Source organism: Carassius auratus, chromosome 18 (genome assembly GCF_003368295.1).
Source record: "Carassius auratus strain Wakin chromosome 18, ASM336829v1, whole genome shotgun sequence".
Taxonomy (NCBI): Eukaryota; Metazoa; Chordata; class Actinopteri; order Cypriniformes; family Cyprinidae; genus Carassius; species Carassius auratus.
In genome coordinates this window covers 11,579,242-11,604,192 of record NC_039260.1, presented here as the reverse complement: position 1 = coordinate 11,604,192, position 24,951 = coordinate 11,579,242, and the positions used below count along the sequence as shown (strand labels likewise).

The 24,951-nt window shown below is 37.0% G+C and overlaps 1 protein-coding gene across 4 annotated transcripts in view; it reads left to right on the top strand.

Annotated features, from left to right (window-relative positions):
• The window catches only part of b3gat1a (beta-1,3-glucuronyltransferase 1 (glucuronosyltransferase P) a), a 71,549-nt gene that overhangs the window by 30,389 nt on the left and 16,209 nt on the right, over nt 1–24,951 (top strand). For 2 of the 4 annotated variants that reach the window (XM_026287651.1, XM_026287647.1), the window contains exons 2-4: nt 4,722–4,925; nt 21,013–21,129; nt 22,660–22,802. In XM_026287651.1, coding sequence (XP_026143436.1) covers nt 22,691–22,802 — 112 coding nt within the window. In that variant the 5' untranslated portion in view covers nt 4,722–4,925; nt 21,013–21,129; nt 22,660–22,690. Of the gene's footprint in view, nt 1–4,721; nt 4,926–21,012; nt 21,130–21,801; nt 21,888–22,659; nt 22,803–24,951 lie in introns of those variants that run through there. The other 2 variants (XM_026287648.1, XM_026287649.1) reach the window with 2 other exon arrangements.

Below are 24,951 nucleotides of genomic sequence, written 5' to 3'. Positions count from 1 at the left end.
AAGACATAGTTAATGGTGAGAATTGGACCTTAAAATAAAGTCTGACCGAAACATTACACCTGAGATTTCTTACTTGTCTTACTTTTCTCCTGAGCAGTGCAGATCAAATGGAGACTTTCTCAGATGTTTCTCCTGGGAAAAGATTCCAGTAATCTAATACGCTTTACATCAAGGCTATTAGAATTAAAATAAAACCATAAAAAGGCATATTTGAAAAAAAAAAAAAAAGACAAACCACACAAAATGACTAAATCTTCAATTAAAATGAAAACAGAACATATAAAAAATAAATCGAAGACTATATGTAATATGTGTACTGTGTATTTTTTATTTATTGTATTTTACATGTAACATGTTACTGCACATACTTGCAAATTTCCCTTTGGGGATATATATAATATGTACAAGTGTTTAGAATTTGAGTGAATAATATGAATGATACTAAATTTCATAGCAAGGTGCTTATAATTTTACAAATCTATACTCTCACTGTAGGTTATACTTCTAGGGGATTTTAGGAGAAATATCAGAAACCAACCAAACGATAGTTCACCCAAAAATGTACAATTCTGGATTCAATAACTCACACAAACCTGTATGACATTCTTTATAGCTGTGGAACACACACAATCTTCTTTTGAGATTTCTTAAATAAATGGTGCATTTAAAGAGAAACGTGCTTGAACTTTAGCAAAAAGGTCATACTTCTCGAGGCAGTATTTTCTAAATACTGTGTAGGCTTAAATCAGACTGTCCTTCTAAAAGCCCTTGAGAAGGTTTTGGTGATAACCTGCTTTCCATGTCCACCTTTATTACCTGGCTAACTCCCGCATGGATAAGCATATCTGTTTACACAAGATGAATGCAACCGTTCTATTCCACTGGCTTAAAGTGAACCATTCCTGTGGAAACCCGTGTACCAGACGAGTGAGTGCAGTTCAGTCACAGGTGTGCCAGAACTCATAGCCTGACCAAGGATACTGCTTATATCCAGATATGGCTGTTATCAGCATGCTTGCAGCTGGCAAGCTTTAGTAGACCTCTCTCTTTTTCTCCACGTGACGCTTCAAAGGGGGTTTTCCTTCTAAGGAAGCAAAGAGAAAGTTTCAGCTTTGAGGCTGAGGGATTTAAGCCAAAACGGGTTCCCTGGCCGTGGGTCGAGTCATATGCATGGGGTTAAGAACACATGACAGTGTGTCACTTTAGCATTTGTATTACTAGTCAGACCTCTTGAATCTAGCAGTGAAGCTATCTGATTCCTGCAGTTTGGACACCTGCGTCCTTTTGATTTCCTGTGTTGAGTATTGAAAATCTCCTCAGGTGGAACTCAACAACATGTATTCCATCACACATCTCCAATGTTTCCATTTCATACAGTGCGTAAGGTGAAAGCTCCTCGACCTCTGAGCAATCAAATGCCATTTCTAAACCAAATATACTTCTGTGAACAGCTGGAGTGGCTGAGAGTCCTCTTGGTAGCTGTCCACTTCATTCCACTGTTCCATAGCTTTGTGAAAAATAGAAAATAGTAACATGACTACTGGTTTAGATTTAGTGTTGTATCCCGTCGCTCCCAACAGCTGGAAGACCCAAAGATGTTTCTTATTTCCACCGGTCTGGAACAAAGTGGCAACATGTTGAAACTAGTTTAAACCAGTCCTATTCAACAAATGTGCATGTGCGTCTTGCTTTTAAAGTGAATAAGTGTCAAGTGTCATCGTTTCCATTTATTTAGCACAAACTACACAATTACATCCAAAAACATGCAGTATTTTATGATGAGCATCAGTTATGATTCACAGTTTCACAACTTCAGAAATGCTAATGATGGGGAGAAAATGCAGCAAATAAGGCATGATAAACCTGCCTTTGAAACCATTTTAAACATAATTAGTTGTCATTACTGTATAGTTCTTATACTGTACAGCACGTTTCTGTGACATTATTGCTTGTACACAACTGACATTGTACCACACAGATTATTTAATCTCGAATCTTCACCTTTCATTTTTATACTATAATATAATATAATATACATTTACTTTACATTTAGCAAATACTTTTATCCAAAGTGACTTACAAATGAGTACAATGTAATCAATCAAAATCAACAAAAGATCAATGATATACAAGTGCTATAACAAGTCTCAGTTATCTTAAACACACTACAACGGCTTTTAAATAATATAATAAATAAAAAGAAAACAGACAGAATAGAAAATGAATAGAGCAAGCTTTTTTCCCTTTTGTTTATTGTATAATAAATTAAAAGAAAACAGAATACAAAAAGATTAGAAAGCTAGTTAGTTTTTAGAATATAATTAGAATAGAGAGTGTTAAAGTTAGAGATTCAAATAAAGATGGAAGAGATATGTTTTAAGCAGATTCTTGAAGATGGCTAAGGACTGAGCTGCTCGGATTGAGTTGGGGAGGTCATTCCACCAGGAGGGAACATTTAATTTAAAAGTCCGTAAAAGTGACTTAATGCTTCTTTGGGATGGCACAATCAAGCGATGTTCACTTGCAGAATGCAAGCTTCTAGAGGGCACATAAATCTGAAGTAACAAATTTAGGTAAATGGGTGCAGAGCCAGTGATAGTTTTGTAGGCAAACATCAATGCCTTGAATTTTATTGGAGCAGCTATTGGTAGCCAATGCAAATTGATAAAAAAAAAGTGTGGCGTGTATTCTTTTCGGCTCATTAAAAATCTTGCTGCCGCATTCTGGGTTAATTGTAAAGGTTAGATAGAACTGGCTGGAAGACCTGCAGAGAGGGCATTGCAATAGTCCAGTCTGGACAGAACACGAGCTTGAACGAGGAGTTGTGCAGCATGTTCCGAAAGAAGGGGCCTGGTCTTCTTGATGTTGATTTAAGCAAATGAATGAAATAATTTATTTACTGACATTTTTGATCAATTTCAGTCTTTGTTAAAAATACAATAGAAAAAATGATAAAAAATATATACTTTTACTTTTCTACCTTAATTTTTATTATCTATATAAAAACATTTAAAAACCGTCCTCTCAAAATAAAAAAAGTCCCATAAATTTAACTTTAAAAAAAATAGTATCAAATTATATTTCAAATATTTCTATATCAGACTGAGTAATAGTTACAAAGCTTCAAATATGAGTGTAAGGTTTCATGGCCGTTTCACAGGTCAGTTTTTCCTATAGTCACTTCCAAAACTTTATAGAGACAAGTTCGGAACTTGGCCAGAAGTGAATTATTGATGACTGCAGAATAAAGAGGCATTTACTTCATGTGGGTTTGCCTGAATTAATCATAACATGAGACTAAGATGGGTGTTGAATTCTCTTTCAGTACAAAACCTACCATTTTTCCTGTAAATGGCAGATGTCTTCTTGCACGCGTGGACCCAGCCATTATCAACAGCATCACTTTACCACACACATCAAACATTTAGCAGACGCTCTATTGTCTGTAGTGTGTTCTTGCATTTTCCGCCTACGGTGTAAACGGGCAATTTTGACATCAGCATTCCCAACGTGTTTGTCGACAGAAATGTTTGAAGGAACCATCGCCGGAGATAATTGACTCACGATGTATTGTACTTGATCCCAGACTTGATCACTGCAGTGTTTAACTGCAACATTTCAAATATTTATTCAGAATTACACTATGAATTTACACTGACATACATTCAAATCTTTTATTTCTACCAAGAGTTTTGAACAAAGGGTATTAGTGATTTGATTTCTTCCCCAAAGTATCCTCCCCCACAGATTCCCTCCATATTAGCTATAGGTATAGTTTCCATGGAGACAAGCACTGACTGTATAAGGCCTGTACATTTCCGATATGCAGATTTGTGCAGTGGTCCGAGAGCAATAGAGCATCATTGAGATATTAAGGTTGACATTTCTAACCGACAAACACAACGTCAAGCTCCTTTCCCACCGGATTTATGGTGCGGTTGATGTGGTAAGTAGCGTTGACTGCAGGGTGGAGTGGGGGCTGTATGAATACACTGCAACAGAAAGCAATGGATTGTTGATTCATCCCCCGTGTCTGTGGGCTTGCACACTTGATCAATACTAATCCCCTCATCCGTCACAGGTCACATCCAGTCAAACATCTCTCACTGTCAGCACATGAGGACACTGGTTTAACAGTCTTCTGGGATCAGCTGCTAAGAATGCAGTACACTTGTTATGTAACTCTCAAAATACATAACATATGGCCAAAAAAAAAAAGAACCTTTGACTGATAACATTTTTTTTTTAAGTTTAACAAGTCAACATAAAAACTGCATGATTCAAGTAACATTTTCTTTATGAACTATGTAGTTAAAGAAGTGCATTCCCTCAGTGTTTCCACTGAAATCAAATTAAATTAACATTATTGAAAATGTGCCTCGTCTTATATCTTTTGGGATCCGTATGTACAGTAACACATAATATGCAACGCAGTTTACCTCTGATTTGCCTTCATGAGTACATCTGAACAAATAAAACTGACTTCAACACCTGCAAACATCTAATTTGGATTATAAATCATTCTTGGTGCAGTGTGAGCACACCACTTACAGTCCACATTTATATTTATCCATATTTCCCACCATAAATTAACTCTGGTAATGAATGACGCCTACTCCAACCGTGCCCTCCCCTCATCCTCTTGGTTCTCAATGCCTGCCTTTGTCCGAGGATAGGAATGAACCATTCTCTCTCACAGATGACCCCTCTTGTCTCCACAGCCGCCTGCTGAGGACGTGACAGCCCACGTGGTCTGGATGCCAGCAGCTGCCTCTCACAGCCCCTGATGTCCCCAGGCAATCTGAGAAACACATCCTCATCCTCCGTTTCCATGCTCTCGACCCCCCCGGTCCGCAAGGATTATTGAGTCTCTGGATTACTGAAGTGACCGCTTTGGCCGCGGGAGAAAGGGCACACTATTACTTGTGAGTATCCTCAGCTGCTCTGAGCCTCAGTTCTGCCTGTGCAATTACAGTCATTATGGGCTTTTGTGCTTACTTGGTGGAAAAGAAAACGCAGGGAAGACTTTATTAGAGCAAATGAAATGCTTCATCAAACATTACTGGCCATTACTTTAATTATCGGCATAACAGAATGAAATGAACGAAAACAGATCGTTCTTGCCTTGAGTTCTTATATCTATAATGAGCTCGAGACTAAATTGAAACTGGCTATACGTGATGTGAAGGAACTGGGGCATTGCCAGCAATGTCATGCTACTGTTTTGGCCACAAAATGCCTAGAGCGAGACTCGGGCATGTTAGGGATTCGGTTAAGTCTGTGTGTGTGAGTGCATAGTTTGTCAAACTACCGCAGTAAATAATTTAAACAAATGTACAAGGTTGTGTGAAGTTTCAGCGTTTGCTAGGGTTTCCAGCTCTCTCAAGAATTCCAGTTTCTGTGTGAGAATGGGTTTAGAAACTCAATAGATTCAGGGAGAGACCACACATCATTTGATTTCAACAATCTGTGAGGCCTGCTATTACCTGAGAGTATTTGCCTGGGTCTAGGGGCGAGTAAAACATGCAAGGTGAAAGTCGCAGATGTTTTGGAATCCATAATAAATTCATGCAATCTGAGATGTGGAAAGAGGGAGAGCCAGAGAGGCTACATGGATGATTTTTCTGTATGTGAATGAGGGCTGCCTGAATCAGAAATCAACAGGAGTGATGAAACCAGTTCACGTCTGATTGGATGAAGACAAATTTGTACTACAAAGAAACACACTAAAAACACAGGCCCAGCTATGAAAGAAAGAGACAAGCTGTTCTTTCATGCCAGTTCTCTCTCTTCTTTTCAGTTAGAAAACATGAATTCATATTTCCGGTCTTAATGGATGTTCCTGGTTACACTGTGTACAATTTATAAGAGTATTTTATTTCAAATAATAATAAATGTGTGAAATAACCTCAAAATTCTATATTTTTTGCTTTCGATTATTATCTGTTGCTGCATTTAACTAATTTCAGAGGACTCCATCCATCTTCCTCTGCTAAACATTAAATTTGTGTATTAAACTAATGAAAATTCCACAATTTAATATTAAATATCTAGATAATAGTATGATGTAATTTTTACTATTAAAGACGATATAAGAAATATAAGTATGTTTTGTACGGAAGCCAATTTCCATCTAAAAGTGAATAATAAAAAGGTAATTATGAGATAAACATTAAAGCAAGAAATAAAATCACAATGGTAAGAAAAGAGAGAAATTCTTGCAATTTAACTCTTAGGTGAAAATGGTCTTCCATATTTTTGTGTAATTCAAACCACAATAATGCCATCATTGCCAATAATGGAATCCTCCAAAATTATGTGAAAATGTCTTAACATCTGTCTTTGGTGATGCAGGACAGACGTCACAAAATGACGCAGCCCTTATATATTTGGTAAACACTTGAAAAGCAGAAATTGCAACAATCCTGAACCCAAAGTAAATTAGTCACCTTTTCCAAAAGTACAGATGGCTAATCAGCAGTCTCGGTTCAATCCGGGAGTCCAGCTGTCACGTATCTCCTGTCTGCTTGTGGACATCTACTCAGAATCTGAACACTGCTAAATGAGTGCCAGAGGAGTCTTGCAGCTTTAGATAAGGCAGCACAATGGCTGTCACAAACACACACCAACATACAAAGGTGCACAAACACGGTTCTGAGAGCACCAGGAGGCTGTGGATGTGAGGAATTGAACGGAAAGATGTCCTTTGCAGCACAGCAGTGTTTCAGTGGCACATCCTGCTCCTGCAGAGAGAGCGCGCTTCAAGAGAGACCCGGGCTGATCAGCAGTTCTTGGACTTAATTAACACCAGAGGTCTAGCAGCTGTTGTGCCTCCCCCTACCTTTGCTCTCTGTACCACCCACATCTTATAAGGGTTAACATGTTTGAGAGCACATAACCATAAGTACAATAAACAGAGGGCATATAGTAGATATTTTCCAGATACCTTCTAGCAGATATGTACAGTATTCACAGAAATTACTTTGAAATTGCTTGGCTAATTAGGATCAACCTACCTTCTGAGTAACTATCTATAATTACACCGATACACAGATTTCTTTGCTTTTTGGATGTAAATACACAATTAACCTTCTTGGTGAGTATTTAAAATTGAGTTAGATTAAATTACAGCTACAAAACTCACTGAAAGGTCCTTATGGTTGTCATAAAGTCTATTAGAAACTGCTTAAAATCAGTTAGCAGTATTCTAATATAGAGTATGCAGTAGACAGACAGACAGACAGACAGATAGACAGACAGACAGACAGATAGACAGATAGACAGATAGATAGATAGATAGATAGATAGATAGATAGATAGATAGATAGATAGATAGATAGATAGATATTTTGATATCTATCTGTCCATCTGTCTTCTTGAAAGCAAATATGGTTTATCAGCCCATGGTTTTATCAATTTTAGGCAGATGTGAGCAGACCTAGGAAGCCTAGCAACCCCGAAACATGGATAATTTATATTTCTTGGGGAAGACACTTAAGCCCATCCATGTCCATGCTCAGAACAGTATGTTAAGAGAAGAAGCTTGTTTTCCAGAAGGCTTCTGTATTATAGACACAACAAAGCGTTTGATTTGACACCCATGCGCCTTAGCAGCCTTGTGTGTAAAAATCCTCTCACAATTTGGAACTAATTCATTTCTTAATGCTTTCTGTGGAGCCTTAAAGTTTTACAAAGAATAAAAGCATCTGCTTTTCTCTCTCAGCCACGATTAAGGGTGGCACACATCCACAAAACATCCCATTGTAAACCCAGAACAAGATCTATTAATAGGCCGCTCTTTATCTGCTCATTAAGAAATCGATAGGATTGGTCCACATTTGAAACAGGATGTAACCTTTGCGCCTGAGACTGATCCGATATCATCAGAAAATCCTCATATCTTGCATCTGTTCAATTATAGCTGCTGAGATACTCCAAAGAGTCTACTTACAGCTGTGTGGGAGCGTGACTGATGCGGTCACATTTGAGTCGAACTCATAATTAAATCCATGAATGTCCGATACAGAGGCTGAGACAAACCCATGGCATTGTGGCTTGTTTATGTGACATGATTTTAGCATTTGTATGGCTGCGAGTAATGCAAGCAAATGAGCCAAAGCATGTGTAGTAAATCCACACTAAACCTTATTCTCTTTTCCATGTGTTTCTTTCTGCTCTTTGGAGTAATCCCATCATTGTAGAGCATTTCCAGTGTGGAGCATTTACTGCGAGTACTTCCATACGCCGTTTACATGCTCCTAGCCTTTTTGCACACAGCTGCTAAGCTATGCAAATAGCAACACAAATTCAACATGTCTTATATGCATAGAAATTATTGCATGATAAATATGTGTGAAGTGAAATGGGCGTTTTTAATGGGGAAAGGGAAGATAAGGACATCAAAGATATCGCTTAGTACATAATAAAATAGGTAACACTCCACCGTTTTTTGAAATAGGGCTTATTCACATTATTTCCAACATTTAGATAGGTGGGCAAATGCATTTTTGTGTCAGTGCATGCATTGTTTTAGTTTATGAGGAAGCACAGGCGAAGCACTGCTGCTTAGGCGAAGCACTGCTACTTCGGCGCAGAGAATCACGCAACACATGAAATCCCACGACTTCCGTCAACATACCGGCGTGAATAGCAGCTGCCTGGCTATTTTCCTTACAGTACACGAATGGCGATGAACATGGCTGATTTTGGGAGAGACGAAGAGGGTGACTTCTCAGACAGTCAAGAACCAGAACCATACCTATTTGAACCAGAGTTTACAGAAGACGAGCTGCGTGCTTTGGAAATAGAACGACAGGAGGAGGAGGTTGAGATCGCTCAACAGCCTGAGGACGTGAGGATGAGAGCCAACATGAACTGGTGGTGTGAATGTGGGGGAATATGCCAATCTATGCCGACGGAAATAGAGTGTCTTTGCTGTAGAGAGTGGGACATGTTTTTTGCCATTGATGACCAGGCTCAACACGTCAGATCAAGATGAACGTGCCCGAAGTTGTGTCACATCTACAGAGGATTTCACGGCGCTGATCCATTCTGCAGTACTCGATTTTTTTTTCCGGTGTGACAAAGTGAACTGGAAAAAACGCCCCACGCCGAATGGACCAAATTGACAGCTGTCCACAGAGTAAGTGATTATTTTAATCATGACATGATCACATAGAGTTGATGTTTTCATGTGTTGCGTGATTCTCTGCGCCGAAGTAGCAGTGCTTCGCCTGTGCTTCCCCATAATATAGTCCCAAGTCAATATCTGCCTAGGAAATCGCCTAGTGTTAATCTGGATCGCTATTTGTACTCGTTGTGAATACGCAGGCCACAAGAAGTAATTAGGTGGGGTTTTTTTTATTTTTTTGATCACTTTTACTCAGGCCATGCTAGCTGGCAACAAAGGATTCCATTCATTGTGCTAAGCTAAGCTAACGCCGACCCAGTCAAACTAAAACAATGCATGCACTGACACAAAAATGCATTTGCCCACCTATCTAAATGTAGGAAATAATGTGAATAAGCCCTATTTCAAAAAACGGTGGAGTGTTCCTTTAAGCATGATGTTCCATCGTTAACAAATAACTGCACAGGAACAAATGAGCACACAATATTAACATAGCAACTACTCTTAAAAACCAAGAAACTCTGATTAATGAATTAGTAAGTAATACCCCTCTGTTGAATGTGGTAGTTCAATATTATCTATTCATTAGTAATCCCACTACAACTACTACAGTCTCCACCCCCTGATCCCTAAACCTACTTTCTCCACCCCCTGGATGGATCTTTTGTACTGCAGTGAGGGGCTACTGGATTATTTGCGGGACTGGTTTCTCCCAATTTGCAAAGATGGACCAAATTCAGCTCCGATTTCTAGAAAATACTCTTATTAAACCCTAATGAGGTCATGAAGCACATTTACAATGTGTTGTCAACAAATGCTAATTAACATTTCTTTTAATTAGGGAAATGGAGACGATCCAAAAATCTATGGGAAAAACAACTCTAGTGGAGAACTTATATCACAGTATGATGAGCCTCAGGGAGGACCAGAGGGAGGAGAAGAACCTTCACTGCTGAAAAATATAAATCCAGATTCCCACAATCCTCTGTGGGAATTTGCGAGATGGATGCCCAACTTTTTAGCAGTTGGAAGCCCTGAGGCAGTACACAATAGTGGTCCTCCCTAATGTGATATTGTAGTTCTATTTTCCAATAACAGCAAAAAATGACAAAAACACATGTTGGTGTTGTTTTATAAGTTGTATAATGCCCACAATAATGCAAAGTGTATAGCGTGCAAGAAATATGAATGTGTAAAATAGCCTTTAATTTCAAAATACTGTGGTCATTTAATCACCATCGAATGATAACAGTTAGTTTTGGCAGACTATCCTTTAACTAAATATTAACCGGTCTCTGTTTTGTATAATATCCCTGTAGCTGTGTACAAAGTCGGAAGCAGTAACGTTAATTCACAAGTGAGCTTAAGGAGTTTATATTGGAACTTCGAAAAAATGGAACAGAGCAAAGTCAAGGATCAATTTTAATCTCACGCAGCGCAAGAGCAATCAATCTTTTCTATTCAATCTGTCCCTCGGCTCTTGGGAATGAATTCAACTCAGTTTCGTGTATTTCATCCTGTTCCCAAATCAGACAGTCTGAAACGACAGCATTACAAGTGAGAGAAGAATTAACCTTTTTGCCTTTGTGGGTGGCTGTGTAGATCAGTGGTATAAGAACTACAATCATATGAATAGCGGACTAAACTGAGTCCTTGAAGTGTGGCCATTACTTGTCATAATGAGTGTGCTTTGCTGGACTTAAGCTGTTCTGTTCTACAAGACCTTCTAGGCAGATTTACACTGTATGCTCATGCAAGCATCCATCTCGTCTCAGCCAAGACAGATACTGAACATCAACACTAGCTTCACTCAGAAGAGGAGACACTGTATCCTTAAGAATAAACATGAACACATTAAAGAGAAGAATCAAAATAGTAGAAATATATTTCTGGAGCACAATTATGTAGATGAGATTAGATAGATAATTAGATAGATAAACAAAGAACTATCTACAACTTATTTGTGTACACTAGTATTTGATGTGGGCAGTCAAAGGGTCCTCTTAAAGCCTTAGGAAATACACCAGAAACTAATTTAAGACCTTTGAGTGAATATAAAGCTCATTACAACAACCTTCATGGCATCTTTGACCTCCACAATTCGATTAAGTCCACTTAATACATTGCTTTACGCAATAGCTGAATTCCCACTCACTTCCGCTCGATCTACAGTATTAGAGATTGGTTTGAGCTTGTGCTTTCCAGTGCTTTTATAGTTCAACGGTTATGTCTCCCCTTGACTGGTAATGATATAACCACCAGAATTGAAGCTGTTTGTTCTTTTCCACATGTATTCAAATAAATATAATAAAGACATAATCTGTAACTCAACCATAAGGCTGGGAATCAACACCGATTTCCTGATTCTGATTCATAGGATTTTAATTCAAATTCAGTTGGTTCCTGAGTCACTTAAAAGTATCAGCTCATAAGAGTATTATCGGCACGTCGATAAGAAAGAGAACTCTGATCTGATATTCAGCTTAGAGAATGACTGTACAAGAAAAAAACGGAACTAACGAAAGCAAACCAATGACGGAGTGGAGAGTGAATATAGAGACTCCTGTTGTCATTCCACCCATTTCTTTCTTTATCCACAAGAAGAAGAACAAGGGCTGACAATGCCCGTGTCATTTTGTAACTTAAGTTCACACTGCACGATTCGTCGGATCACCGGTTTAATAATTCACAATAATTCACTAATTCACACCAATTTGCCTCTGTTTTCAGGCATTTGTCTGCGATTTCGTAAAACTTGTCGGTGAGTAAAAATCGGGGCTAAAATCATGCAGTGTGAACTCGGCATTAGCAGATGCTGCCTGCTTTGTAGCTCTTCCAGTTTCCCTGTTTGAATGCTGAATACAGACTACTGCCACCTACTGGTATGAGAGAGTTATGTGCTCTCACGCAATCGCAGACTGTAGTTATTTGGCTTCACTTTGGTGTGTCCCTACCCATTCAGGCAATCTTCTAACTTATAATAATAATATTATTAATAATAAAAAAGATAACAACTGAGTGTTCTTTCAGCAGAACGGAGTAGCATGGAGGACAGGAAGCGCTGTACAAATACACTCTCACGCAGAATAATAATATAAGAATAGCTATCAGGATCATTAAAATGATGACCACAACCACTTGGAGAAAATGTACTCAGCCTTAACCAACAAAGAAAACATATTAATGTGAAACAGTCTACTGAATAAGCTTTTAAATGTCTCTTTATTTTAGTTGAATTGCATTATTATTACTATGCAATGTTTTCCCTGCTGTCCTCAATCCGTTCAGAACAGACCTGTCCGTTTATTTATTTATATCACACTGCTGTTTCTTCTCTGCACCTGTTTCTGTCTCACTCAGGCTTTGTATCCAGTCTCTTATCTTCACTCTCTGCTTGTTCAAGTGCCATGATGACACTGGTAGTACAGCTACAGTGGGTTAAGAAGCCAGCCAGGTGTCAGGTTTCTCTGCAAAATCACTCCTTGTGCTCTGAATCACTGACACCGCACCTCTGCTGCTGCTGATACCAAACATCCCCACATGTCAGCAGTTCTTTCCTTCTGTCATATTAATCTGCCCTCGAGTACATTAAAATGTGACTTTGGAGTAAGCACTCAGTGTATGCTGTCTATAACATGCCAGAAAATGTTAGATGAGACCAGAAATCCTATCAGGTCAGAAGGAATGTCTGCTGTATTACATTTCCTTGTTCAAGGACATAACCTCTACTGCACACAGAATAACCTGAGAATGTAGAGCACATCTTGTATTAACAAAGCCATTTTTGATTTGTCATGCCCTGAGGATATATTAGGTTATTTTAAAATATCCGAGCACGCTCAAGTTAAAATTGGGAAAATGACAAATGATTAATTTATACAATATTTAATCTTTATGAAAGAGACACTAAATCATTCACTCAATCGATTTGTTCAAAAACGCTGATTCATTCAGTAATGAAAGTCAGTATGGCTGCATCCAAAATCGTATACTGTACTTTGTTTGTATATATACTTACTTCACAACTTTTCAAATGGACGTTCTGTATACATAGTTTGTGTGTGGATTGGGATGAAAGTAATCCAGATCTATTTCATTTGTCAGGTTGTCATTGTCACGTGATTTCCAACGTTAGTTGTGTTGCTTCTCTGCCGTTCATTAATCATTTTATTAATACTGTGAATTTTAACATACCCAATCAGATAAAAAAATTTTTCGCCTACTAGATGGTATAGGAAAATGTGCATAAATGCAGTCTAAGATTCTTTGAATCATTCACTCCAATCAATTGGTTCAAAAGCATTGATTTATTTAGTAACAAAAGTGACTTTAGAAATGAGTCATTGAATCGCTCACCCAACTATTGTTATTATGATTGTTACATTGTGAGTTATTGCATCAATCATTCATTCTGGAATGTGTTACGTATATTTGTTTAGTATGTCCTCCATCTGTTGTCTGCAGTGCTTTCCAGCAGACATATTTCAAAGAAATCATATCGTAAGTAACACAATGACAGTTTTACTTCCATATTTACTTCTAGGATGTGATGGCCGGTTTTTATGGGATGTAATGATGTGGAAATTAATGCATTGAGCTCTGGTCAAATGGATCTGCAGTCCCTGGTGGGAGCAATGCTGGCATGCCTCCATCAGAGACCATCTTTGTTCTTCGCATCTATAGTACATATGCAGCAGTGCAAAATAATGTCCAAGAGTATAAAGCAGGGTTTTTATGACGCTTTGGCTGGATGCTTCACTTTGAAAGGGCTATTCTGAAGCCATGAGCCAGTAAACAAGGTCTCCTTCCATTAATCTCACAGATCCTTTATATAGTGGTTGTTTTCTGGCATCCATACACACAGAAAGGAATAGCACCATAGCCATGCATATCCATTCAGATAATATCTCCATTCATGAGCATATTTTGTCATACATACAAATTTCTGTTCTCTAGTAGTGTTGTCACAAATGTTTTAGTGAGTTCAACAGAGATGGTACTAATGGTTGTACACTTTAATTACCTTGATGGATAAGAGAGGCATCAACATAAATCAGCGTATTACTGTGGCTTACAGTGGCACACCTACGGTTCAGAGCATGTGACAGCAAGCTAAAGGACAGAATCCCTCACATCATCAGTCTGAGTAATTATGCAATTAAGAGAGCAACAGAGTTGTATTGATGTTTGCACAGAAAATTGCATAGGGCACCATTTTGTGTGTTGCAGTGTAAATTATTTTAATTGGTGCGGTAAGGTCTCACAGTTCCTGTGGTTGATACTGACAAACGGAGAATGTCAGGAAATGTGGTCCTGCCTCTCCTTATCATGCGAAATGAATTTGTTATTTAACCATGTGTCAGAAACATTGGTTTATTACTGTGCCACAACATAATCTGTAAAGATTTTAATTTGTTTATTCAGCAAGAAAGCATTTAATTGATCAAAAGTAATATTTTTTCTATTCATAAAAGAATTACAGTTTCCACAAAAATCAGCACATGAGCAGCACAGCTGAGCACTGAATCAGCATAAAAATGATTTCTGAAAGATCATGTGAAATTGAAGACTGGCATTACTGCTACTGTTTTATTATGTGTTTAAAATAAATGCAAATAAATGCAAAAAAAAAAAAAAAAAAAAGAGGTCGGATGTCAGATAATTCCACCCTAGACTAAAAACAAAAACTGTGTTTGGTTACTCAGTGTAACACTATATGTAAGTATAATAATAACACAGTCTGATCCTGTCTAAGTAGGCCGGTCTTGGAAAGGATATATAGCAATGCATAATTTTTTATTCCACAATACAGTTTTTCTCAGTTGCTTTGGTACATTTCTCAAATCATCCTTGACATTTGCAAAACAGTAAGTGCATTTCTCAAAACAACTCGTACAAATAACAAAAACACCATGGATAACATGCAAAAGCCAGTCTCTTGCTCAAAGTCCTTAGTTCACCTCTCAAAAATAAATATCTGTGTCAATGAACATGTCAGTGCCATCAGAATGACAAGTCCTTTTGTCATAGTTTATGGATAAGTAAGTAGAACAGTGTACAGTGGAGGGATGTTCTGATGTAAACTATGGCAACATTTTGGATGACAGTTACTGTATTGAGCAGTATGCCATATGCTTATGAATGCCATATATCCATTTTAAGCATACACATTTACACATTACTATATGTGGGATATTGATTGAAAGAGACTGGATGGAATTCCCAGTTATACTTTTACTAGTGGTCTGACCCAAACAATAATTATAAAAAAACACTTTACCATGTCATTGTGATATAGAAAAGGAAAAATAAACATGGCCACAAAGATGAAAATAAGTCCATTTTCAGAATTGTAACTCTTGTGTTGTCCTCTATCTATACAGTATAAGCTTTCTAACTGAAGATTCATGAGCTGAACCTTTGAGCTATTTCAGAGAAATGGTTTATCATTGGTTTATCATCTACATTATCTTGATTAGTCAAGATTCACTTGCACAATTCATGCCAAATTTACAAATAAACTAATAATAATGTGTAAAAAAAAACTGCTAGGTAGTTTATGACAACTAGATGAACCATTTTGCATTTAATGACTTATACAATGAACTAAAGACTAGATGTTTTGAGCGGTAAGACTATTGCACAGAAAACTACAGTATATAATACATTTTGAGTGACATGACATTAGCAACTGATAATGTAGGAAACTGCAGATAAATGTGCGTAATCAATTACATGAATGTACAAAAGCAATCGCAACTTGTTCAAAAGAACGAGAAACTGGTATGATGTGTATAAATGACTAGATGATGTGGAGGTTGTACAAGTACTTTTGAGAATTTCATTTCTGATTTGAGAAATGCAAAGTGACTGAGAAAAACTGTAATACAGGAAAGAGACTAGCAGAGAATAGACCTTGTATTAGACATGTAATTGACCTTCAGAATGTGGGAACCTCCTGCCCAGCTTTCAAAGGTCATTTAACTTATCTTGGATGATAAGAGATCCATAATGCAGTTCTAGAGAAAAGAAGTGTAGAGTTCTCAAATGACCTTCACCATTACAAAAAAAAAAAAAAAAAAAAAACCTTTCCTGTTAACTTATACAGTACCTGTATATTCCTGTTAAACTTAAAATTTACCATGAAGCATTCTAAAACCAGAAACTTTAGAAAGGATATATTTTATTTCTGGGTGAACTATTCCTTCAGTTTACTATGTATTAATGGATGGTGCTAACAGAAATAATGTTACACCTGGCCTAGTTTAAGACAGGAACATACACCAATCCACTCACTCCTTATTAAAACCCACACCAATTAGTTTCCATCTGGGGGGGTAAAAAGCTCAAAAAAAAAAAAAAAAAAAAAAAAAAACTTTTCAACCCCAGGTGATTTCCCTATGGTTTAATTAGCAAAGATCAAAATCATATTTCTGAATTTCTTTTTCCAGCATGTGCATGTATATTATTGGATGCTGTGACTCAGAAAAGTCCCAAGAGTGAGAATTCCTCAACATCTACCTCATTAGACGGCCTCCACTCTTTGCTTTCTCCCAGTCTGATTAACTTTTGAGTTAGCAGCTAAAAATGCTGTGATCGGTGAACTGAAGATCAATGCTGGAAGGCTATTATCAGCATCCACACAACAGCGCCGTTCAGCTGAAAGTCTCTTATTAGCAAGAAATGCATGGGGTTGTGCTTCAATGACCTTTAACCATGATAAATGAAAGACATTGCATTAGGATATTAACATGGTCATACAGACAACCCACCCCATAAAGTATGAGGCACATCTGTATTTGCTAATAAAACATAACAGGGTTCATGTTTGTCTGAGTCTTCAAAGGTTAAGATACAGCATGTGTATTGATATTGTGAATATAGAATCAAGGCCAATGTCTACTATAATGAAAAGCCTGTGTAATGCGATATTACTGTACATACTTCAATACTTTCAGTTTCACAGCAGTAAATCAATAGTAAATGGTAAATATTTCATTATTTCTAAATGACTGCTTTATTGAAGCCTCTGAAAATGGAACAAAGAAACGAAATTCAGTAAAAAATGGGAACATGAGACAAGTTGCACTTTAAAATTTGATCTGCAACTTTAGACCACACAAGCTTTCCAGAAGTCTCATGTGAAAAGCAAGCAGATTTAAACAGGGATTTATATTAAAAGTCTAATTAGTGGAGACAAAAAGAAAGTCTGCTATATGGAAACAAATCAGTTTTTTTTTCTCAAAGTATTGTGTTTTTTCCCCCCTTTCTTTCTTTTTTCTTTAAACAGTGTTGTCTGGAAGACAATTTCTTGTTCTGTCAGAAAAAAAAATTCTACATATTTAAAAGGGTTGATAACACAATTAATATGTTTCAGAGGCTGCATATATATCTCGAATCAACACAACAGCATCGTAACTAATCAACATCAGTCTGGGCACCAATTTCAGTTGATGTCTGGCCTCAGCCTGAATTTTGTGGCTGGCCCTTCAGATTACAATCTGCAAACTGAAAATAAATGGAATGGTGGAAGGAGGACAGGTCAGTGCTGGTTTTCAGTGTGACATGGCCAGCCTGAGGCTAGCCTTTGAATCTCTCGTCAGTGCTGAGCTAGTACTCTGAAGACAGGACTCTCACCATCGATCACATCTATCTCTGTGCAAATGGCTTAGACCTACTTCACTTACCCTTACTGAAAAAAATACTCCTCTCTAAATCAAAGTGGGAATAGCATTTCCTCCGTCTCCTTCTGGCTGATTAGGTTATTTAACAACACTGAGTGGAGAAACGATGGAGCTGATGCATACAAATACAGAGATGTAAATCTGTGTACATAGCGCTGACTAAGGGCCATGATGGAGCTGTTCAGGATTTATGATTAAATGTTTAAGAACTTCATTGACAACTTGTAGAAACAGACAGACAGACAGAAACAGACAGACAGATAGATAGATAGATAGATAGATAGATAGATAGATAGATAGATAGATAGATAGATAGATAGATAGATAGATAGATAGATAGATAGATAGATAGATAGATAGATCTGTGCTGAGATCATCAGGTACATGGGCGTTGTGAATATCAATAATGACCTGTCAGGCCACCTTTCTTAGCAGCGTTCTAAGTAATTACTGGGACGCGTACAAAGCGGGGGGCAGCGGTCAGGAAATTAGTGAATATATAAGCAGGCCAGAAAATGAGCTGGATGGGGCTTTAATATGATGTGCTGTACTCCGTGCTCTCAGGCCTGGGAGTGCATTCCAATTAGCTCGTTCAGAAGAGGTGCAGCAGAAATCTCAGCATTCACGAAAAGATGCTTTATCAACTCCATCTTTCATTACTGAGATTAAAAATACACGGGCCATGTTACTCCAAACCCTTTTGTAAGTGATGGACACTGCTCCAGCTTTTCTTCTTACAAACTTAGTGGGAGGTGGACTGAGGTGAGTGACAAAAAGTATCCTAAATATTGTAACACCCAAGAAGTGACATTATTTGAACATTATCTACAGCATGACATATAAGAATTCAAATAAATGAAAAATAACAAATGAAATTTTCTTATCCTTTCCTTTTTTAAAACAAATATTTAGCTGTTAAATATTTATACACAAATTTGCTAGCCTATTGCTAGCATATCGGCTGTTTATTAGAACTTATAAAGCACATATTCATTTCTTATTCTGCACAACCATATTTTAGATTCTTTAATCGTACCCCACTTAACAACTACCTTACAAAATATTAATAAGCAGCAAATGAAGGGTTTATTTAAAAGCTGTAGTTAATAGTGAGAATCACACTGAAGTGTGACCATTTAAAATGTATTACTGGAAATGCAACAGGCTAAAGTAATTGTTACGTTATGTATTTTATTTAAGGATTATGCTGTTGTATGTCGGACTCTGAAAAAGTAACACAGCTGCAAAGCTAAACCCTATAAAATGAACAGAAAAAAAATCAGCCCTTCTGATATGAATTTTGACCTCCTGAGGTTGATAATCAACATGGTTCAGATTAAAGGGATAGTTCCCTCAAAAAAAAAAAAAAAATCTGTCATAATTTACTTAACCTCATGAAGTTACAAACCCTCTTTCCTTCTTCTGCAGAAAAATACAAAAGAAGATATTTTTGCAAATATTGGTGACCAAACCGTTTTGATTGCCATTTATTTACTAATTCACACATTCACGAGAGAGAGAGAGAGAGAGAGAGAGAGAGGGAGAGAGAGAGAGAGATATTTCTCACAATATTTCATGATGGCGAGTAAATGATGACAGTTTTATTTTTTAAATATGTTATTTGAAATTTTCATTTGCGGACTATCCCTTCAAGTTTTTTCCCTCTTCGTGGAAAGTGCCGTTTGCTTAACTTCCTTTGATCAGTATATAGCTATTCAGGATTTACATGTCCTTGACCTTAACCCTGAATTAAAAACTCAACATACACACAGAGTGCAGTTGGTCTGTGTGTGAAGAGTTTGCCTGCATGTGTGATTGCAATGGAGCAGCATTATTTTAGTAAAATGGGCCTATTATATTGTCTCAGGGTCTTGTGCCACACAGCCGCCTGAGAGATGAGGACTCAGCAACTTGCATTTTGAGAAAGTTTAATATTGAATCCCTACACTTGATAAATCTATCTGTCAACAGGGAATGGACTAAAGTGAGGTGAACTGGCTGATGTGCTGTTAGTATAATAATAAGTGAATGTAAACTGATTAAACATATATACTGCCTGACAGTCACAGCGAAGAATAATATAATAACAGATCAATGAGGTCTGAAATGACATTCAAATGCCTATGTACTCTATTGTTTATCAGTTTTAGATTAAACTAATTCTGTTGTTAGATTTACCTTTATTGCATTGGAAAACACGATTTTGATTAGTCAACTGTGGCATTCTTCTATTATTACTTCTACATAATTATGCTAAACTGTATATAAGATTGTAGTCCCTGGCAACTATTCTCTAGTACTGTCTCATATCACTCATATCAAATTAATATCACGGGGTATGTATGTACATATGTAATGTATATTTATTTATTTGCCAAGTAGTCATGTAACAAGTGGGATAATATACAGTCAGCCATTAATTACTGCAAAATAAACCCTTTTCTGATGATATGAAAACATTTGATATGTTTATTTTATTGATTGTATTATTTTTTACTTAAAACTGAAATAAAAACATGCTTGAACATTTTAGATATACTGTTGTTTTTCAACCACATGCACTCTTATCTCTATATTTCTGCTTAATGTAATAATAATAATAATAATAATAATAATAATAATAATAATAAAAGACAGGGGCCATGCTGCTCTCAAAAAAATCAACCCTCTCTCCTCTTCAATTTTTCTGCCTCCAGAGAAGCTAAAAATACTCTGTCGCTACTGCAGTCAACCAGCATTTGTACAGCCTACACACACAGACAGGCTTGGTTCAAGGCACAGCATCATCATACCCAGCTTTCATATGTGTGTCTGGACGGGTTTCAGTGATAATAGTTTCATAACAGAATTATTATTCTCTTAGGAAGAGGTTTGGCACAAAGGCCACCTGACAGCTAATTCATCTGTTCCCGTATTGCAATTATTACCACTGAGATTAAAGAAGAGTGCGAGCAAACAAATGCTGCTCCAAATGCAAAATGATTCATTTATCAGTGCTGGGTTGCTTTACTAGGTATTAATATTGTGATTTGGGACCAGAAAACATTCATCAATGTAAAGGTTGGACAGGAGGTGGAAGAAAGACAACAAAATAATGGTCTCATCAACTATATCCTGTGGTTGTCTTTTCAGAAATGAACAGACATAATCTGCAGATTGTGCATCAAAGAGGTCTGTTTTTGTGTGTGTGTGTTTTAGGAACTTTGGACCGCAGCATGGGATGCTCTGGGAACCAGCAGCGTGGTGGATGACCTCCAGCATGTGGCCGTCACAGCTGGACCTCACGCTCGTGGCCATACACCTTTGTAACTAAGGGTGAGAAGTTAACAATAATAATGTTTATTTTATTATACAATTTTGGCATCTTTATTTTCTGATAAGTGAAGCATTAAATAATAATAATAACAATAATTATTATTATCATGCTTCACATACAAAAAACAAACAAACAAAAAAAAAAAAAACATTGGGGAAGGGAACACATTGTTACACATGTACAATGAATGAATTTATGAAACTATGTGAAGATTAATTCATCACCATCTACTGGCACAGGCCTAAATTTACCTAAATCTAGACATTGAAAGCTTAATTCATCATAAAACAACTGCCAGATGACATCTTCGCGAATATGCGCGTTCATGAAAATATGATGTATGAACGTGCGTCGATGCAATCGTCTTTACCTTGATTACAATCGTCTTCCATCATAACTGCTAGACTAATGGTTTACAGTTCAGTGTAATTCTAGCGAGAATAAATGATAAAAGGACTTCGTTTTTGTTCTTGATGGATTTTTTCTGTTAAGACCTCCTGTTGCAGACACACGGTGATTTCTGAGATTTGTTTCTGAGCTCAGCAATAATAAGTTATGACTAAACAGGGACTAATTTGATTTTATTAATGCTGCCCCGCTGCAGTCAATTACGCACAGCGCTGAATGTTAGTGGTCTAACAGCGCTCGTCAATGTCAAAATGATTGAGATGGCCAATCAAATCAAAGCAAAGAAAGGCGGGCTTTACCGTTGAATTCTTGAATTCCTGCATCACGCTTCTTCATTTGTAACGGTGATGTAAATATTAAACTTTTAATATTTGACATTTTACACTATAAATATTAAATGACCGATAGTAATATCAAGTTTAGAAAACTACTTCACTGTGTGTGTGTGTGTGTGTGTGTATTTTTGTAAACATTCGAACATCGAAAAAATATAATATTGTAACGTAACTGTAAATTAACACGACTTATTTATTTGTTTTTTAGTTTTTGTTTAATCATGGCCACGAATTCGTTACCTCGTTTTAACTGTGGCCACATTAACGTTACTAATTCGTTCCATCATTCCATCTTAGAAGATGATTTATAAACAAGAAGTGGGCGAGTTGCTATCATCAGACCCAAACCAGGACGTGGTAAACTAAAATTGTTATGCTGTCATCATAAAAATATTATTTACTTTACAACAAATTTAAATTATTTAATCCTCTCTTTTGGAGAATGAACCCATATTCAGTCCATCTATAATTTGTTTAATGTCAAGTCTTTGAATTACTTTATCTGTGATGTTTCTGTAATATTTTGGCCAGATTATATTTTGAGGAAACAATAAAAAAAGAGACCTGAGATCCTTCTTGGGTCAGTAACCAGAGATCTGAGACAGGCAGCATAATGGTTTATACTTTTTGACTTGACCACATGGAGCTGAAATCTAATAAAAAGTGATGATAGTCATTTTGATCAGATAGTACATTAATTCCCTGACTCTTATCAGGTTCCCAGATACCTTTCCATTTGTATAGTCTCTCTCTTTGTGTCTGACTCTCTTCATTTCCCTCTCTCAGGTAATGACCAGGCATAGAACCAACCCTGGAGATGCCGAAGAGAAGAGATATTCTTGCCATCGTGTTGATTGTGTTACCATGGACCCTCCTCATCACTGTGTGGCACCAAAGTGCAATTGCCCCCCTGCTGGCCATCCGAAAGGGTACCAGTCTCTCTTATACATATAACATGTAGCCAATGGCGATTTTGTTATCAATCAAATTACAAAACACAGCAAGTCTATTGGTTTGTGCTAATTTGAATAAGGTCACGTTCAAATTAGTTTATTATTATTATTATTTATTCGTTTTTGTTATTCATACTGTAAAAATTATCTTTAAAAGAGCATTATAAAATATTTATTTTCTTGCCACTCACTACAAATACAAATTTGTTTTCTTTACAAACGTCCACACAACTGTGAGTTTAACAAGTATACTTTGTCTTTCAGCACACTGTGCTTGCATTTCATGTTATATAAAAATCACAATTCATGTTAATTAACAAAAGTCCCACTTTATTTCACATGGGTTTCAGCTCATGTGCCTCGCTTTCCACAGACTCCAATGAAATTACACAACAGCTTCTCATTTATTCAACTGCAGAAGATTTCTCCAATAAAACCACCCTCTGAGGAGCATTTATGGTTGCTTTAAGTCAGAACGACCAGTTTGCATGTCTATAGCTATTTTAGCACTTACATTAAAACACTTATGTAAGTGGATGAATCACATACACAAGCTGTACACATAACCTGTTATTTATGGGGCATTTGAGCCAATCTAATGGCTTCACAACAATCTATCAGTCACTGACCACGTCAAACTCAACCTCCAGGGAAATACAACACCCAGCATTTGAAGATCTCAGACTGTCTTTGAAGATCTATACATCCATATATATATATATGTATGTATATATGCATGTCCATACCGTCAGCTTATGGAGATTTACAGATGTGTATTCATAAACATTATCATGAAGCAATTAACGTGAGTTTGTATGATGCCTAGGAGGCAGTGAACATCTGGACTGCTAATGGAGTGTGCTAATCTAATGGTGCTAAAATGTCTGAAGTGAGAGCAGGGCACTAATTGAACAGTGATAAAGATCTGATATGTGAGATGCCATCATGATTTCTGCCCTTAATGAGCTATCAGCAGGAATGTGCTGGAACTGCCCACACCATCATTTTGTGAAAATATTCTGAAAAAAAGAAAAGAAAAAGAAAAAAGATATTTGGTAACACTAATTATTTCAGCAATATCGCTCCAGCTTGCTCATTTAGGAGATTTAACAGAATAGTTCAGCCAAAAATTTAAATACATTCTTTCTTCCATGGAACAAAAATAAATGATACAAATAAATAAAATAAGACATTTAAAAATATGTACTGATCACTGTGTCCTAAAAAGCTCTGAACTGAACTAAAGTCAAATGAAATTTTGAAGCAGACAAAGGCACTAAATTTGCCAACAGTTTTAAATCTAAAGTTTTCCAGTCTTCTAAAGCCATCTGATACTGCTGCTTATCCGAGAGCTCTGTGGATCACTATACAGACGCCAAAAGCACACTACAGAATATTTATTGCAGTGTGGCCTGTAAGCTCATTACTTTCACTGAGAAACCTTTGCAGTCAATAGACTGACATTAAAGGTATGGGAATTTAGCTCCATCTCCAATTAAGCACACCTCAACCAGTAATTTAAAGTCTTAAAGGATTACTAGAAACTAGCAGGTGTGTTAGTGCAGATTGGAGCTAAACTCTGCACGACGTTGGCCCTCCAGGAGCAGGATTGGACACACCAGCCTAATCAAACTCCTACCTCTAGACACTTACACACCTGCAAATTTTGTGTGTGGTGGTGTCTTTATATAGATGTACTGTATCTCTGAAGAGAACAGTCTGTCTTAAGAAAAGTTTTGATTGCGTTTTCTTTTTCACCTATAATGCCCCAAAATGCAGCACTGCTTCATGTACAGGTGCAACTGGGGTAACTGCTGTATCTCTGTTTATCCATAACAGGACATGCATCATTTTAAACAATTAAAAAATTGTTCAAAGTATTTAGTACGATGCCATAGCCCAGGGCTCTTCAATCCATGTTCAGAATTAATGTGCAGAATTTAGCTTCAACGTTCTCCAATACACCTGCCTGGGTGTTTCAAGCAGTTGCAAAGACCTTGATTAGCCTGTGCTTAATTAGTGTTGGAGTTCAGTTCTGCAGGATTTCGACCTTCATTGGTGTTCTCTGCCATAGACACTGGAATTCACTTTGTACAGTAGTTCTATTCCACAATCAGAATTTTCC